At 40.2% G+C, this 18,005-nt stretch overlaps 1 protein-coding gene across 1 annotated transcript; it reads right to left on the reverse strand.

The window, feature by feature from the left end:
- Positions 1 to 1,044: 1,044 nt before the first annotated feature.
- SLC30A5 (solute carrier family 30 member 5) lies at positions 1,045 to 17,876 on the reverse strand. Its single transcript, XM_028748251.2, has 16 exons — positions 17,652 to 17,876; positions 15,261 to 15,383; positions 14,701 to 14,767; positions 12,618 to 12,703; positions 11,772 to 11,859; positions 11,302 to 11,389; positions 10,438 to 10,514; positions 9,247 to 9,417; positions 8,840 to 9,128; positions 7,780 to 7,988; positions 6,770 to 6,927; positions 5,818 to 5,947; positions 4,894 to 5,119; positions 4,403 to 4,629; positions 3,429 to 3,557; positions 1,045 to 1,934 (listed from the first exon to the last, which is right to left on the reverse strand). The coding sequence occupies exons 1-16, from the start codon at positions 17,726 to 17,728 to the stop codon at positions 1,764 to 1,766; spliced, it is 2,316 nt and encodes a 771-aa protein (XP_028604084.1). The 5' UTR covers positions 17,729 to 17,876; the 3' UTR covers positions 1,045 to 1,763.
- Between the last annotated feature and the right edge of the window lie 129 nt (positions 17,877 to 18,005).

An 18,005-nucleotide genomic window follows, 5' to 3' on the forward strand; every position in this document is an offset into this window, starting at 1 on the left:
AAAAGTAATCAATGCGACACCAATCTTTAAAAAAGTATCTAGGTGGATCCAGAAAAGTACAAGGTTAAGGTCTGCTCCAAGAAACTGGTGAAAAGCATTATTAAAGACAGAATTAGCAAATAAACAAGTCTTGCTGAAGAACTGCAATGACAATCTAGTCTCATGAATTTAGAGTCTCCTGTGGATGTTTAGAAGTCTTGGCATGTAAAGAGGGGTACTCTTATGGAATTGTTATAAAAATTCTAGTGTCTCAAATATAGAATAAATATTCATAAATGCACATGGTAAACACACATTCAAGCCACATGTCCGAAATAGTACAGAACAATCCTGAAGTCACATTGAGTCTTAATGACCCCAAAGATTTTGTCTGCAGAAGGAATTATCTTGGAGAAGTTCTTTTCACTTACAAATCCTACATATTCTGTCTTGAGGGCATATTTTGTACATGAATAGGGTATGCCTGGGAATTGGATCCAAAAACTAAAGCATCTCAAAAGAGCGGCCAGACTGCCTAGGTAGGGCAATTTCAAAAGTCTTTAAAGGGGCTTCACCTCCTTGCAAGGGGGGGGGGGCAGGACTCTGTTGCAACAGAAAATAAAGGATTTCATTGCTTTCACTGGATCCTACCTCTCTGACTGATAATGGTTTTAGGGAACACTGAATCCCTGTAAAAGTCAATCCCATTTTTTTCTGTAACTGTCAGTAATAGTTAATGAACAGGAGTAGAGAGTAGGAATAAATTGACAGTTCTTACACTGCTGGGATATGAGAAGCATGGTCTACCAATGGTTGGTATTGGGACATGTGCTTTTTAAATTGCTATGCCAGAGATTGTGGTTTGTTACTCCTGCTGGCTAGAGAGGAGGCACAAAGCAGGAACAATCTCCATGTTTACAATAAATCAGTAACTACAGACTAGGCCAGTTAAGAAGAAACTCATAGCAGGGTAGTACAGAACTAAATTGTCCCATAACCGGGACATCTTTCTATCCCATAAGTCAAGTTTTATGGTGTAATCAATAATATGTCACTAGAAATATATAAAAATTATAAAATGTTTATTTTACATAGTGGTTCAAATTTCCAATTAGTTATTCAACTTTCCCACTGAACAGAAACATAGGAGTGCAAGAACAAAGAATGTATTTTATACCCCTGACTAATTGTTAAAATAACTTTTCTTCTTTAAAAAATTAGCTCAGCTGAGTGACAATTTTTAATTGGTAGAATCTATTTTTCCTTATTTAACAAAGCTGTGCTTAGAAAATAGGATTATATACAGAACTGGTATATAAAATTGTACATATTCATTTGTATCTAATGAACTTTGAAAAACCCATTTTAAAAATGTGTAGATACACATACACATACAGCAGCAAAATAACTCTGAAGATGCCATTTTTTGGAGTCTGGCTATTTCTGTTGCAACCTAAAATTATTTTCTTTAGGCTTGAGATGGTAGAGAAATGCTTGATATTCATTTTGGGGGGAAATGTGCAATATAATTGTGCTCATCCACAATCACATAGCAAAATTTCTTTAATAGACACCAAATAACAGTATTTTTACATTGCCAGTATTTCCACATATACAGCATATGTTCTACTTATCCCACCTCTTCTTAAATCTCTTGATCTTATTTTTAAAGGTATGTAACATTTTCTAAAAATCCAAATATATACGGCATTTGTTTCTGTACATTTATGTGCAAATTCACCTGATGAAATACAGACAGTGAACCCTACAGATTCAGCTTCCGGTTACATGATGTAAGTGCCATCTTTGTAGTATTTCATGGATTCCATTTGTTTTGTCATCGCAAGGACATCTTGAAATCCTGTACTGAGGCCAGACATATGCTGAAAATAGGCTTCTTTTTCCACTTGGACAGTTAAATTATTAACTCCAGCATCCTTAAGAATTGCTGAAACCTGAACAAAATAAAAATATGAGCATCACATCTTCAGCAAATGTTTCTTTGGAGCTCTAAGCAAGACAATCTTGCTGCACAAAGGAGAAGTGGTATCACTTTGCATTAGAGATTTACGTCCTATTCTCCACAAAGAGTTGCATGAACCAATAAGATTGCATGCGAGTCCTATTGAGATCAAATGACTACCTAGAATCTATTATTTCCAAGCACAACAAAAGAGAAAAAATGGATACTGGAGAGAGCATGGTGCAGGACCAGGTCTACAAACTATGATGGAAAGTATCTTTTGCAGTTATGCAATGATAAGCATAGAAGACGCAGGGATGAGGACTAGAACACACTATTCCACCCCAGACATGGGTCTATTTATAGTTTGTCTGTCTTGGAGGCTCGGTGTGCTCTTACTGCAACTTCTTCTGAAGAATACAGAACAAAAACTGAAGTTTGTTTTCAATTTCCCCACCATTTATTGAAATCCCAGGCCATTCAAAATATACATGTGTTGCGATGCTTCTAAAAAAGGTGTCTGCCCCAGAGACTAATACAGCCTGGTAAAGACAAGGATGCAGTAAGTTGTTTCCACCAATAGTTAGCTGCAGCGTTTTGCAGTAGCTGGGGCTTCCAGACACACAGTGCATATCGCTCTATGTCTTGGAGTCATGAATGCAAGAATCTCCATGGCCAAGTGACCCATGTCCAAAAATGGCTGTAGTTGGCACACATCACTGAGGTCCTCAGGGCAGTCACTGTTAACGGTCCCCCATTGCATCCACCAGGAGCTATGCATTCAGTATTGTGCAGAACTCCCAGCTGAGGTCAGAGAGCACCCTGCTTCCACCTTGTTGGATGTTCAGGAACTTGGTGAATATGCTTTTTTTTAAAAAAAAATATTCAGCAAGCATAATAATAATAACAACAATTTTTTATTTGTACCCCGCCCACCTGGCTGGGTTTCCCCAGCCACTCTGGGCGGCTTCCAACAAAGATTAAAAATACATTAAAATGTCACACATTAAAAACTTCCCTGAACAGGGCTGCCTTCAGATGTCTCCTAAATGTCAGGTAGTTGTTTATCTCTTTGACATCTGATTTTATCTCTGTAACCTTACTGCAAACAATGCAGAAACTGTTGTTAAGAGGTGTATAAACTGTTTAAATTAATAAACAACCAGAAGCGGGTGGAAAAGCACCACTTCACACCTTCGCTGCTGGAACATGCTGCAGAGATGGTGAAGAAATGAGGCCCCAGTTTGCCAAAACACCTGCCCAGCTGAAGTAATATGGAATCTCACAGAAAGTGTAAGAGCAGAAAAATCTACAGAGCACCATGAGCAGTATCCAGCAGTCGCTATTACAGAGGTGGCTGTCAGCTCATAATATACCATCTAGTTTACGCTGCCAGGTGCCCACATACATAACTGTGTGGAGAAATTTGATAGCATGAACTAGTCCTGTAGGCCTTGGTGGGCGAAGCGCGAACACACAAAGTTACCTGCTGTATAATTCTCTGCTCCATCACTTCTGACATTACTTGCACGTGTATAGTGCCTGCCACAACATTAGCAGAATGACACCAAAAATGAGGATCCCTATAGGATATGACACCATCAATTTTCTGGATCTGTAAAAAAAACCAAAAAACATTTCTATACATATGCAGAACTTGTAATAGTATTTTTTTGACTGTTCAATGTTACCGCTCTCTCGGTACCTGGTTTTCACTAAATCACAGTTATATAATAAAGAATCATTGTATTAAAATATCAGCACATATTTGTGAATGCAAGCCTTATTTCAAAGATAGTGTAATGCTTTAAATTCTATACTCTTTAAATTGCACACTATTCTCCTCAGTGCATCTGAACGCCCTAGAAGATTCTTAGTCTGCAAGTTACCGGTAATACATTAGCAGGATTTAAAAAAAAAAACAATAAAAAAAACACTTGTAATGTTATATACAATGTGTAAACTTGGAGGTAATTAGAGATAAAGATTTTATAGACATGCATAAATGAAAATAGTACAAAGGAACCAGGGGAGGGAGTGGAGGGAAATCGGGGGATTCAAGTAATCCCAGAATGTGGATTTAAAATTGATTGTTTACATAGTTGTTTTAAATATGTTTTGTTTTTTCTTTAATGCAATGATTTTGTCTTTGTGAAAATTAATAAAAATATTATATATATATATATAGAGAGAGAGAGAGAGATATTCTTAGTCTGAGTAGCAGCTTCTGACATAAGTGGTAGAATAAACTGTACTGTTTTTTGGGCGGGGGGAAGTAACCTGAACTCTGTAGTTTTGCAAAGGTTGCTGATTGAAAGTGAACAAACCTAAAAACAAGGCCCTTTCCAAAAGGATGTTATGTGGTTGACAATAAGGAGTACTTAAAACGTCCTTCAGAAATTCTCATGACACATGAGCGAATGTGAAGAAAAAACCCCCCAAGGGGCAGTAAATTCTAACCTTTTCCAAAGCCATGTGCAGATCTTTCTCATGCTCTAGTGGCAGCCTCAACAAGAGTACCTGACAGGCATCTTTTATGAGTGGGATCACACTGAGAAAAATCAATGTAGCAATAAAGAGGGAGCAAAGGGGATCGGCTATCAACCAGCCAAACTGCTGAATGAGTATTGTGGATATGATCACGCCAACGCTGCCAAGGGTGTCTGCCAAGACATGCAGAAATACTCCTGAAACAAACAAAAATTTCCCAGATCATTAATACATAATTCGGCAGTTAAACAGACATTTACAGTGAGCATGCATTGGAATAGCACAACATGCCAACGTACTCCTATCATCGTATTGGATCCTTTAAATTGACCATTCTATTATGAAATCTTTAAAAACCAAACAACCTTATTACAACTTCCCTTTCAGTACTGTCCCCCTTCCCCCATAAATTTGCAAAAAAAACCCCCCAAACCCAACCACCTTACTGTCCCCCCACTTACCTCTCATGTTGGCATTCATGCCACCTCCCAGTGCCCCATGCGAGTGTCCGTGATTATGACTGTGCCCATGGTCACTATGGGAATGGCTGTGGCTATGGCCGTGTCCATGGTGGGAATGGCTGTGGTCGTGTGCATGGCATCCTCCCCGAGAAGGCCCATGGGAGTGGGCGTGGCTAAAGGCACAGATACCAACAAGGTTTACTAGCAATCCTCCAACAGAGACAGGCTGCATGAGGGAGAGACAGAGAATCTTTAAACTGTTTACTCCTTTAAACTGTGCCAAGGGGGGGGGGGGGGACGACAAACACATACAGTATAAAGCAGGGGTGGCCTTCCAGATGCTGGATTCAAATTCCCATCAGCTCCAGTCAGCATTGCCCAATGGTCAGGGGTGATGGGAGTTAAAGTACAACAACATCTGGAGGACCACAGGTTCTCTACCCTGGCTTGGGGGGAGAGGTGGGAAGCGGGGGTGGGGGGTGGGGGGAAGAGGAGAGATAAATAGGAGTAAGAGGGTGGAATTATGTGGCCCAGTTCAGAAGCATTGCATCTGTGCTGGCTCCATGTAACTGATCAGTTGCAAGCATGTACAATATTAAGACCTTTTTCAGAAAACAAGGATGTAGTTAATCTATTTGTACTTTAGCAGAGAAGTGAAGATGAGAGCATCCTCCTAAACAGTGGCTATAGCCTTTGCCCTGGAGGAAAAGGGTTATGACTGTTAAGGATAAGAATTTCCAGCCAAGTATAAATTATTGCCTCTCATAAGCACTGCAATCTTATGGAAACATATGTGAAATGAACAGAGCCGGTGTACCAGAGCAATGTTTGAGGGATTAAAACTTTTTTTGTTCCTACCATACAGATTAGAATGTTTAAGAGCAATAAATCAAGTATTAACAGAAAATTAGGTTATAAACTCACAGTCAGCATATTGGTATCAATGTCTGGAGGATCAACCAGCCTGGCCACAGACTCGATGAAGACAAAGAAAGCTATTACCATGAGAAAAAGGCCATTAATAAACCCAGAGAGAATTTCTACACGGCCAAACCTGGAATTAAGAAAGTGAGGAATAAAAAATCATTTGGAATGGGAAAAAAGAAAAGACATATAAAAACAATTCCAAAGTAGTCTAATAATTGTGGCGTTCTGAATTATGCTAAACCCTGAACTATTTTGCCAGAAAACCCGTGATTATTCAATCAATGAAGTCAATTAGTCTGATGTATATGACTTTGCTTGACTTCCAGGCTTTCTCTATTACACAAATTGCTAATGTGTAACATGAAAGTGACATTTTTTTGTCAGGCTGCTATGTTTCTCAGAAAGATATGTATGAGAAAGAGAGACAAGACTCTTCAGGAAGTAATACTAAGCAGTTCTGATTTTCTGGGATAAAAGGGATGGTTAAATGGGAAGATTTTTATGTTTTTCCATTTGACATTTCCCCCTCAAAACTTTGGAATGGAAAATAAATAAATACAAATGTATACAAAATCAATTTCACAGTAGCCAAATAATTGCCTTGTTGTGAGAAGTGTTTGATTAGACTAATATATGACTGAGGTAGTTTAACCTGGAAAGCTCGTTTTCCCAACATAATCCCCCACAAACCTTCATTAATATTGGATGCTACCTTATACCAAGCCAATCCATTGAGCCACCTAGCTCTGAATTGTCTACACTGACCTGCAACATTTTTCTAGGGTTTCAGACAACCACCTTTCCCAACCCTACCTGGGCAAGTCACCGACTGAACCTGGGACCTTTTACATAAAAAACACTTGCTCTGTCACTGAGCTACAGTCCTTCTACATCTCGTGCTATTTCAGCTAGTATTAATAGGTCTCTATAATTAGTTCAACATACATACCCATAGGAGAATATGCGAGTTGCTTTCCATCTAGTCATCAGTGCTGCAAACAGACCCATAACTAAAGCTGAACAGTCAAAAAGCATGTGAAATCCATCTGAGATTAAACCTAGGCTGTTGGTCCACACACCATAAAATAATTCCACAAAAGTAAAAGCCTAGAACAAAAGTGAATAACAGAGATTTCATTGTGAAAATGATACATAAAACTACTCATTGAAGAAGCATGTGCCTGATATATTTTGAAACTCCCCTTTTTGCAACTCCACTCACATATCATGAGGAAATCAAAACTTCCACACACTACTCAGTGTAACAATATGAGGTAGAAAATTGCAGTCTTAAAATGTCTGCTTCTGTTAAAACGAGGACATGGAAAAATGCTTTATTTTCTTCTACCTTTTATGAAAGAATGTTATCAACTTTTTTGAATAACTTAGAAATGAACTTTGAAAATAGTAGAATCACAGAACTGTAGTGAGGATCATCTAATTCTAGTCCAGCCTCCTGCAATGCAGGAATATGCAGTTGTCCCACCTTGGTGGGGGTGGTGGGGTTTCAAACCTTGGACCTTGGTGTTATCAGCATGATGGTCTAACCAACTGAGCTACTGTTCCAGTTAATGATCTATTGAAATTTCTTTCATTACTGAAAGTAATGGCGTATGCAACAAATCAAAAGTTTACGAAGGGAACAAAGATGCCTTAACAGGGCTAGTGACAAAGTAGTGGCCTGGAGAACAGCCAGGGCAGGGTCAAGATGCCAGCCATTTGCAGAGGGAAGCATGCAGAAATCAGGCACTTCCCCACTCCTCCTTGTAATGAAGGAATATCAACTAAAGCATCTATGGCAGTTGGCCACACAATCTCTGCTTTAAAACTTCCAATGAAGGAGAGCCCACCACCTTCCAAGGGAGTCCATTCTATCTGGTCTTAAAACTTAAGTTTACCCCCACTTCACCAAAACCAGAAATAATTTCCTCAAAGGGATTAAAAAAACAACCAACTTACCAGATTGAGGCACAGAAAATAGAAGATCTGCCTTGAGTCAGACTCCTCAAGAATTTGTTTCAGCGACTCTTTAATAAATCGAGGTAAGGACTGAGAGCTGTGTTGCAAGGCATCCCCCATAAAATTGTACAATGGTATTCCCTCAGGAGAATAACCTATCAGAGTGCCTTTCTGTCCTTTTCGTGTTGGGGAGGAGAGAATATTGGCAGCTGAAGAGAAAGCATATGTTTGTTTACGTTTTGTAACAGTCCTGTAACGCAGGGTTGTACCCAATGTTAGTCCTACTCAAGGAAGACCCATTGGAATGAATATGGCCAACTTTGGTTCATTGATTTCAATGGGACTTACCCCCCAGTATAACTTCATTGTATACAACCCATAAGCATTTTAGCTACAAACAAGAACTGGAACATTTTATGCACCCGCTAATCACTCAGAATGTGGCAAGAGAATTCAAGGTCCATGATACTTTGCGTGTTTAATGCAGAGATTTTTTGCAAAACTATTGCTCATTCATCCTGTTTGTTGGGGGAGAAAAGTCTCAGGTGTAAAGGCCAAATGAACTGACCCCTAATCTGGGTTTGATGCAGCCTCAGTCCTATGGTCATATTAACCAAAGCTGAAATTTCCAAAGGGGGTGGGCTCAGGGAATGCAGAGAAAAAGCTAACTCTAAAAGTAAAGCCAGGGGTCATTACCTTAAGCTTTCATGGAAAGGCTGTACCTTTTAGAAGCTGACCAATGTTTCCACAAGCAGTTAAGTAAGAGAGAAGTGACAACCCACAAACCTAGTCCAATTTTAAAACACTTGTACTAGTGCAAAAGACAATGATCAGTTTAGAACTGCCTACATACAAACTATATAGAAGAAACAGAGGAACAATTTCCCATTGTATCACTACACTTGTGAGGGATCAAATAAGTTGTCCCTGAAGATCATAATGCAAATAAAAGCTAAGACCACACATTCTGTGATAACAAGGCGTGTTGAATTTCTTTCTATCCAAGTATGAAACAGTCCTAAGCACATGCCACCATTCTTCTGAAGTTACCAATACGTACACAAAATGAAGAAAATGGTACTGACTACCACTCCTCCAGAAATAACATGCTCTGTGGTTTCCTGATGTGTTGGTCTGTTGATAGCTCGAAGCTGGTCTGTTATTGGATGTGTCCAAAAGTTGCCAAGAAGTAGAGCACTAATGAAAATGAGAAAGGATCCATAACGAGCACACTTTGAGACTTCTATCTTGATGGAACACACAGATTCTACATAGAAGTCCAAAACCACGACAAAAAAGATAACTGTGATGAAGGGCATGATGAGAGAAGACCAGGATTCTACTTTACTCTGCAATAAAAAGATGCAAAAATTCAATACCGGCGGCAAAAACAAGTTTGCATTCACAGTAGTTGTGGTTATAAATCTAGTTGCCAGAAAGCCATTTGTCAGCGGTTATGCCACTTACCTCTGTTGTCAGAGATAAAACAATCACCCAGGGACTCAAAAGGAGGACAGAAACAAGATGAGACAGCGCTTGAAGGCGTTTGGCTCCACCAATATCTACTGAGAGCTTTCGGGAAGCTGTGTGAAAACCAACTTTACAGCATAATGCTAACACTAGCAAAATTACTCCACCCTGCAAAGGAAGGGAGAGTAATATCAGTATACTTAAGAATCACACATTGTAAATCTATTTTAAATATTATTTGTGAAAGGCCCAGAAAACACTACTTTTCCTGCCACCTTATTTGGTTCACAGAAATTCTATGAATGGGGGATTCTTAGTCTCTCAACAGGCACATAAATTACTGGCAGCTTCCAATACTGGAACACAGTTAATAAAATTAATCCTTATACTGTTGCAATGGCATCCATGCTTATATTTTCTAAATAAAACTTCTAGTCTATTATGATAAACAAACATAGTTAATTACTGCAAACTGGAGCAAGCTAAATTAAAAATGTGTGTGATTGTCTATAACAGGACCTATTTGCATGCTACCTTAAGTGTTCTATGCTGTTCTATATTAAATGTGTTTCATTTTCTCTACGTTAGTAAGATTGTTCTGCAAAAGTTTAAAAGTAACAAAATTCAGTAACTCATTCCTATTTATTTTTTCTGACTAGGGCACCAATTTTAATGTGCAAGATGGACTCCATGGTTAGATCCCAGTAAGTATTTCAATACTGGAATGGAAATAACAAGATGCCTTTATATCTGCATGCTAAGGTTCTAGGAACTCCACAACCTTTTAACAATGGACAGAATTTTGATTGAAATAAACTGTGCATGGAAAAAGACTGAGGGTGAAGAACAGGCAGCTTATGAAGTGCTGAGCGTTAGCAGCAGCTACAATCACACCAGTAGGTTATGTTATCGTACTGCAAACTTGATGGTGTATTTTAATCGTTACTTATTTTTAAATGGTTATTGTTCTCAAGTAAGATCAGAATGCCGTTACTGAAATGACCTTTTAAGCGACAAATAAAACACGCACACCTGTTGCACGTATCTGAAAACTGCTGCTGAAACGAATCAACAAAGCAATGCAACAGAACCAGAAGACATTTAAGAACTGCACTATTGCCATTCAGGCTACTAACATTATGTACTTTGTGCACTTTTTCAACAGTTCATCATATGAACAGCATTTACCTTATGATCGGCAACTCCTAAGAAAGCGATGATTGTGTAAAGTAAGTGTGTCAGAGCACTGTCATGGTGTCCTTCAGCTAAAGAAAGTAAAGGTCAGGAAAATTCCGCAATGGAGTCCTACCCCTACCTTTCAGTCATAGGCAGATATGAGCAGACAAGTATGAAAAGCACTTCCATCTTCGTGAATTGCTTCCTTGAATAAATTAAACAGAGCTTAATAACTATAGGAAGGGAAGCATAGGAGGTTAAGAATTCATGTGACCTAAATTGAATGACACACATTTCACAGAAGACACTTCTCTTGAAAATACTCTCTTAAGAATTAGAAAGAATACACAGGAATTTAAACTGCACAAAAGAGAAAACTGGTATTTTGCAGTACAGTCACAAAATTATGCCAGAAAATATTTTTTCATTAGCAGTAATCAGTGTCTAAATTAAATCGGGCAGTTGGAACATAATTTTATCTGTCGAGGGCCTGCTCGACATCAATAATCAGCCTCACGCCAAGTTGGATTCAAAGAGCCTAATAGCCAGCCTTTATTGTGCACAGCAAAAAATACATCCTCTCTACCTCCAGCCCAACGTTTGTTCTGCCTCGTACTCGAAAAAGTAACAACCACAAGAATGCAACCTTGTTCTCAGCCAGCAGATAAGGGCCATCGCACTAGAAAACGCAGACGATCAGGCTATGTTACGTGGACCAATCATTTGGGACAGCACGAGCTATTCACGTGCTGTTCATGCTCCAAGGATGCTTTTAGCTATGAAATCACCCTGCAATAATAAGAACTTTGCTCATGCTCTTATGTACAAGCAATCATTTCCCCACATTTATCCCTTACACACGGTCAGAAAGGATACGATGTTCTGCAATTTTAGCCATGAGGTCATCATTATCAAAAAGCAAAAGACAGATCACAGCAATAATGAAAAAGGCCACACCTCTTGTCTGGAAAACAAAAAAAACAGCAATAGAAAAGCTAATTAAGAAAGCAGGAAAACAGAAATATGCCAAGAACTTTCAATAAAATTTAATTCAATATACCTCTGGATTGGGGGGTGAGGCAGGGAACAGGGAGAATTAAATCTGCCTTGATGTAGGTTATCTTGATAAGCTGAATACAATATACTGTGCTTTGAATTTCTTTGACCTTCATTAGAATAATTACTGGTATAATAAATCTTAATTATAGTCTTAAAAGGTTTTTTCACCAAGACTGTAAACACTCCATGAAGTTAGGTAGATATTCTTATGAATTTTAGACAAATGCTATGGTCACTTCTTTTATATTCCAAAACATGTGGGATATTTTCACAAAATAATGGCTAACCTTTGCTGGTCCTCCTCCTGAACTTGTGAACAGTACACTTAGCAGTGAAATGACAACAATATCGCTGTGCTCAAAAAGCAACAGAGTTCTGCAGAACAAGAGATACAAATCTCATTTATGACAAACAGTAATTTTTTTAACATGCATGAATTGGGTTAAAATTTAGTCTGAACAAGCAATTAAATAGATGCATTTAGCTACAATTCTAATTTTCAGTGGCAGATCTAGTAGTAATATTTTTTTAAAAAAATTATGGTGTACTTCTGAATATCAAGAAATCATTACCACCAATATTTCAGTAATGCTACACACCTATCTAAAAATAGTTGATTAAGTGTCATCACACAAAAAGAGGAAGAGTCACTGTGAAGCTATTTGAGCTTTGTGTGGTTTCTTATTGCTATAATCATCTGAATGACTTCCTGGATTCCTACTAACCAAATGGTTACAACAATATCTGAATATAGGCTTGCCAAGCATCATACAAACCACGATCATACAAGGCCAGTCTCAAGAACATCATTGTGGTCTCCATGGAAACAGAATTATTCTGAAATTTCTATGATTTCTACATTTGGGAAGAGGTGCTTTGAAGCTACGACAGCCAGTTGATTGTTGAGGCCCAATTGTCAGGGCTTGTGCCCGCAGAAATTAATTTCAATCCAGAGGTGAAAATGGGTTACTGATGTCAGAATGTCAGGTGACAGGTGGGGTGGTCTGCAGGGGGTAGAAAAGGTAAGGATCTGGACTGCTAGCCTGATCCAGTTCTGTACCCCTTCTTTATGTGAATAAACAAGTTGTCATTTGAGATATCTACAGTAAGTGCCATGACAAGAATATATTTACCTTAAAGGTCCACATAGGGTGAGGCCAAAAAACCACAAGAGGGAAATTACACAGCCAACGACGGCATGTTTAACTATTTTGATCCACTGCAAGAGAAAACATAATCCCAATAATTAGAAATAACCATTACCAGTTAACATTTCAATTGCTGATTTTACTTGGGATATACAATTCAAATGAGGTCAAATGAACAACCTAAGCATCATTACCATAACTCTATTCTGCAGGCTAGAAATGACTACTTCTCACCTGCTCTGCCAACCCACTTGATTTCTTTGCTGGGTGCACAAGAAAGGGCTTCATCCCATGAATGTCCAGCACAGAAACTCAGCTCTTTCCCTCAGCCACCACCACACCATATTTCTATGCTGGATGAACTTATTCACCTGCTGCATGCCTAGCAAGGAAAGAAAGAAAGCAGGCTGTCCATTCAGCTGCCACCAATCTCCTCAATGCTGGGCATGTAAGAGGAAACTCATTTCCTGTGCAACTAGCAGATATGGACCGTGGGATGGCAGAGAAGCGGCTGAATGCTTCATTCCTTCCAAAGCAGGCTGCTTAGCTTCTATGCAGGTGGCTAAGGAGGTAAAGTGCTGCTCTTCACATCCAGCATAGCAATGCAGTGAGCTGACAGGGGAATCAAGCACAGTCTTCCATCTAGTTCATTCAGAAATTCCTAGTCAATCTATGACAACCAGTTGAGTGGGATGCTTTCAACACAGAGTAGAGCAGATCCATAGTTTTGTAGCAACCTCAACTAAGGCTTCTATGGGAAAATCCTCACATTGTTTAACCCAAACATGTGTGTCAATTTGTCCTAAAAGCCACTTGCTTGGAGAGCTATTATTTGGAGTCTTTAACTGAACAAAGAAGTAGGGCTTTATGCAACCCAGCACTCATGAGGACATTATCAACTTCAGCCTGTAACATGGCAGATAGGGTACCATTAGCTACTGCAATAAGATTTGACAAATTCATTCCCTTTCTTCTATGGTATCTAGATCTTCAAATTTCCACATATAACCTAATGTCCATATAATTATTCAAACCACAGGCACTTTAAGTATTCGAAATGCAGGGAACTAGTCTCCAAATTAACTTTAAACTGACAATCTTGGTAATTCTTTAATTTTAAAATACTGTTCAGATACACACATACCAGATACTATATTTTCTTAGCTTCCCAAGAGCATTGTCCAGATAAAAATCATAATGACAAATCTCTTGAACAGTTTGATTGATTTAATACAGCCACAGGGAAGCAGCAGTTTTTTGACATAGCACAAGTATTTCCACTCCCCACAAAATAAAGTATCAAATAATACAATTCCTTGTACTGTATCAAGGGTAGGGAACCTTTCTTGCTCTGTGGGCTACATTTTATTAGGATAGTCAAAGGCCAAATTTGACAGGTGGGCAGACAGCTATAGGGAGCCTTTTAAATCTGATACAGTGGAACCTCGGTTGTTGAATGCTTTGGAAGCAGAACACTTCGGAACCCGAACGCCAACAACCCGGAAATGAATGCTTCCGTTTTCAAACGCGCCTTGGAAGTCTAATGGCTTCTGAGGCGCGTTTCTCCATTTTTTAAAAGGAATTTGCTGACCAGCAATTGCACCTGGTTGTCAAACATTTTGGAAGTTGAATGGTCTTCCGGAATGAATTACCTTTGACAACAGAGGTTCCACTGTAGTGACAAAGGACACGAGCCCACTGTAGAACTGCTGAAATTTCTTCAAATTGGCAAAATGTACCTTAATAAGCAGAACTACTCCACCATCCCATGTGAATACCAAGAAATGATAATGGCCAATATGATTAAACCTAAGCTGATAAAAGTACAAAGTTCCCCTATAGGATGCAACTTTCAAAAGTTCTATAGGGAACCAATCCATTGAGGAACTACTACGCAAGCTCCACTGAAATAAACACTAATGCTCTTGCACAACTTTAATTCATTTCCATGTGGCCGTGGCCCCAGAGCAGCAAGAAGTTTCTCATTAGGAGAAAAGTAGTTTTAGTTCTTAAAGTTTACATTTTAGAAGAACAAGCTACATATATAAACCACATCTAGAATACTCACCTGATGTCTGGTGACAGGTTTTCCAGATGAAAATGGTTTTTGAAATAAAATCATAAAAAATGCCGACCTATGAAAAATTGGGATTTCCATTAAATCAAGTGTAATTACAGTTTATAGAAGGCAAGTGTTCAAACCAACACTGGCTATGTGTTTTAAAATACTTATTTTAAGTATCAGTACATTTGGAATTTTAATCCTACAAAACAGAAAATGAGCTCTTAGCCACTAGTTTGGTCCAAATCAGCTTGCAAACATGCTTCTGACCATGGTTCTAAACAGTGGTTTGGTACCAATTATGTTCAGCGAAAACATTGGTGCAGACGAACACCAACTAGTTAGCTGTGAAAATAAATGAGGACAAGAGGGGTTTGCTTTGGTGACTACAAGGCATCACATCTGAACCTACATACTTCCAGATATAGGGCGGTATATAAATTCAATAAACAATAATAAAAAATTATCAACTGTAAATCTATGATTAGTAAAAAAGCAAGTTATAAAATTAATAAAGATATAAAATTAATCTCAATAGAAGTTGCTGTAATCAAAAGTCAACTTACCCAAGCTTCACTATGAAGATAAACTGTACAAGGTGAACTACTTTCAGGAGGTCATAAGATTCAAACAATCCTAAAGCCTTCAAAAACTTAGTTAAGCACAGTAACACAATATATTTAGTCAGGCTGGGGAGAAAAAAAGGGGAAAATGTTCTATGAGATATTGGCAAGCATTTAGATATGAAAATTTAAATATATTCAATTTATATTATTCTAAAAAGCAAACATTTAGAGCACCATGTCAATAAACACAACTTACTCTTGACCATAATGTTTACTTGCCCCTGGCAGATAACTCTCTAATTGTGCCTAAACAAAAGGTTGAACAAAAACAAAACTGTGGGGCCTAGATGTGTCTGTTTACTCTTCAAAGCATCCTTATACTGGAATACTATGAAATAGATAGATTATGTCCACCTGGGGCAAATTTCAACTCAACATTGTTTATCAAGTGCTGTAGTGTTGATATGTCAAAATGTATGCAGTTATATGCTTGAAGCACAAAACGCTATACCACTATGGATTTCTGTGCTCCAATATTTAAAAGAACAAGATGACTTCTGGGATAGGAGGCACTGCAACCAGCCTGCCAGTCACTGCATGCGCCATAGAACTTGAAATCTGGGTCTGGGAATGTGTGAATGGAACAAGAAGAAGCATGCTTCTATGCAACTCAAAATACTGCTTACTTAACATGGTTGGTCTACTAAAAGATAACCTTAGCAAACAAGTGAGCCTAGTTATCCAACAGCCACCTGTGCAACTGAACTAAACAGATGAAACCTATATAGGGAAGCTAGATCCAGAGATTGTGAACCTTTCATGCTGCTTCACAAGGTACCAAACTCGCACACAATCCCCACTTGCAAGTCATCACAGATGACTATCCTACCTACATGCACTTTGCTGTGCACATACTGCTGTGTGAAATATGCATACCAGCAGGAAAATTATATATTGCAATCTACCTGCAGAAATCATGTTACTTCTGTGTAGGAGTTTGACAATGTGTTAAATGGGTCCTGGGAGTTGCATATAATGGAGAACTAGCTACACAGAATGGAAAATCTCAGCAGCTGTCCAATGTGGGATTTTCCCTATTAAACACAAGGTTTAGATAAAGGATCACATTCTGGGTTTGGACCTGTCACTAAGCCAGCCAGATGCAAAAAGAGAGACATGTGTGTGGCTCTTATACCTTTACCACAGAGGCAATCTGGGAGACGCAGCTTGACATGTCAAAATATTGGACACAGGAGGAAAAATCTAACCATATCTCAGGAGTTTCCCCGATTCCACATAACTATCTAAGTTTTAAATCCCAAAGAAGGGCAGCTTTGTTCATTTCTTTCAGCAAGAACACCAAGTCTTGTGACAAAACAGGTATCTTTGGGCACAAACTTCCAGGACCCAATTTACCATTAGGCACTACATCAGATGGCGTGGACTCCAACTCACCAAAGCCCTAAGAAGCTGGCAAGCCTTCGACGGGAGCACAAGATTCTTCATTGTTTGAGCGGGTCAAAGTGACTGTTCTCTTTCTGATAACAATAGGAGCCCTTGAGCACTTATTCAACAGTATAGGACAGGGGTAGGCAACCTAAGGCCCAGGGGCCAGATGCGGCCCAATCACCTTCTCAAACCGGCCCACGGACAGTCCAGGATTAAGCGTGTTTTTACATGAGTAGAATTTGTCCTTTTATTTAAAATGCATCTCTGGGTTATTTGTGGGGCCTGCCTGGTGTTTTTACAGGAGTAGAATGTGTGCTTTTATTTAAAATGCATCTCTGGGTTATTTGTGGGGCACAGGAATTCGTTCATTTTTCCCCTCTTCAAAATATAGTCTGGCCCCCCACATGGTCTGAGGGACGGTGGACCAGCCCCAGGCTGAAAAAACTTGCTGACCCGTTATAGGAAGTCCTGTGCTCCTTCAACCTAGCATCCCTAACATAGAGGTCAACTTTCCCCTTTTCTTGCGAGGAATCCTATTCGGAATAAGGGAATTTCCCTTAAAAAAAGGGAAACCTTGACAGCTATGATCCCTAATCTGATGGCCAGGCATAGCTCAAGACAATGCCCGGCTCCTTCTGAGCCTACGCCAGCCTTCCCTGCAGAGCAGGCCGAGCATAGGAAGCTGCCTTACACCGAGAGGCCCATCTTAGCTCAGCATGGTCCGCCCTGACTGGCAGCGGCTGCCCAGGATGAGGCACCTCTCGACCCTCCCTGGAGGCGCCGGGCATTCAACCCGGGATGCTCCGCCCCTTGGCCGCCCCCTCCGCGCCCCCTAAGCACGCCTGTCGGGGTGAGTTTGGGGGCGCCCCCCCCGCGAGCCCCCCAGGCCCTGCCTCAGGCGGGAGCCCCTCTGCCCGCTCCACCCCCGGCGCAGGCCGTTACCGGGCGCTGGGCACGTCCACGGGCCCCAGCCGCCCGCCTCCGGGCAGGACCTCGCCGCCGCCGCATTTCTCCTCCATCGCCGGCTCTCGGGCCGAGCCTCCTCAGCCGCCGCCTTCGCTCCCCGCGCGGGGCTGCCTCATCCTCCGCGGGCTGAGGGCCGGCTCCGCCAACAGGCAAGGCCCGCGGGCAGGCCTGGGCCCGCAGCGGAAGAGGAAGAGGCTGGGAAACGGCAGAGCCACGTCCTCATTTGACGCCGGAACTGCTGGTCCGGGAGAGCGTCGGATCCTTGGGGGGGGGGGTGAAGGAAACGCGCGATGCCTTTAACGACTACGCTCCCCCTCCCCTCCCGGTGGC

Source organism: Podarcis muralis, chromosome 11, assembly GCF_964188315.1.
Source record: "Podarcis muralis chromosome 11, rPodMur119.hap1.1, whole genome shotgun sequence".
Lineage (NCBI taxonomy): Eukaryota > Metazoa > Chordata > Lepidosauria > Squamata > Lacertidae > Podarcis > Podarcis muralis.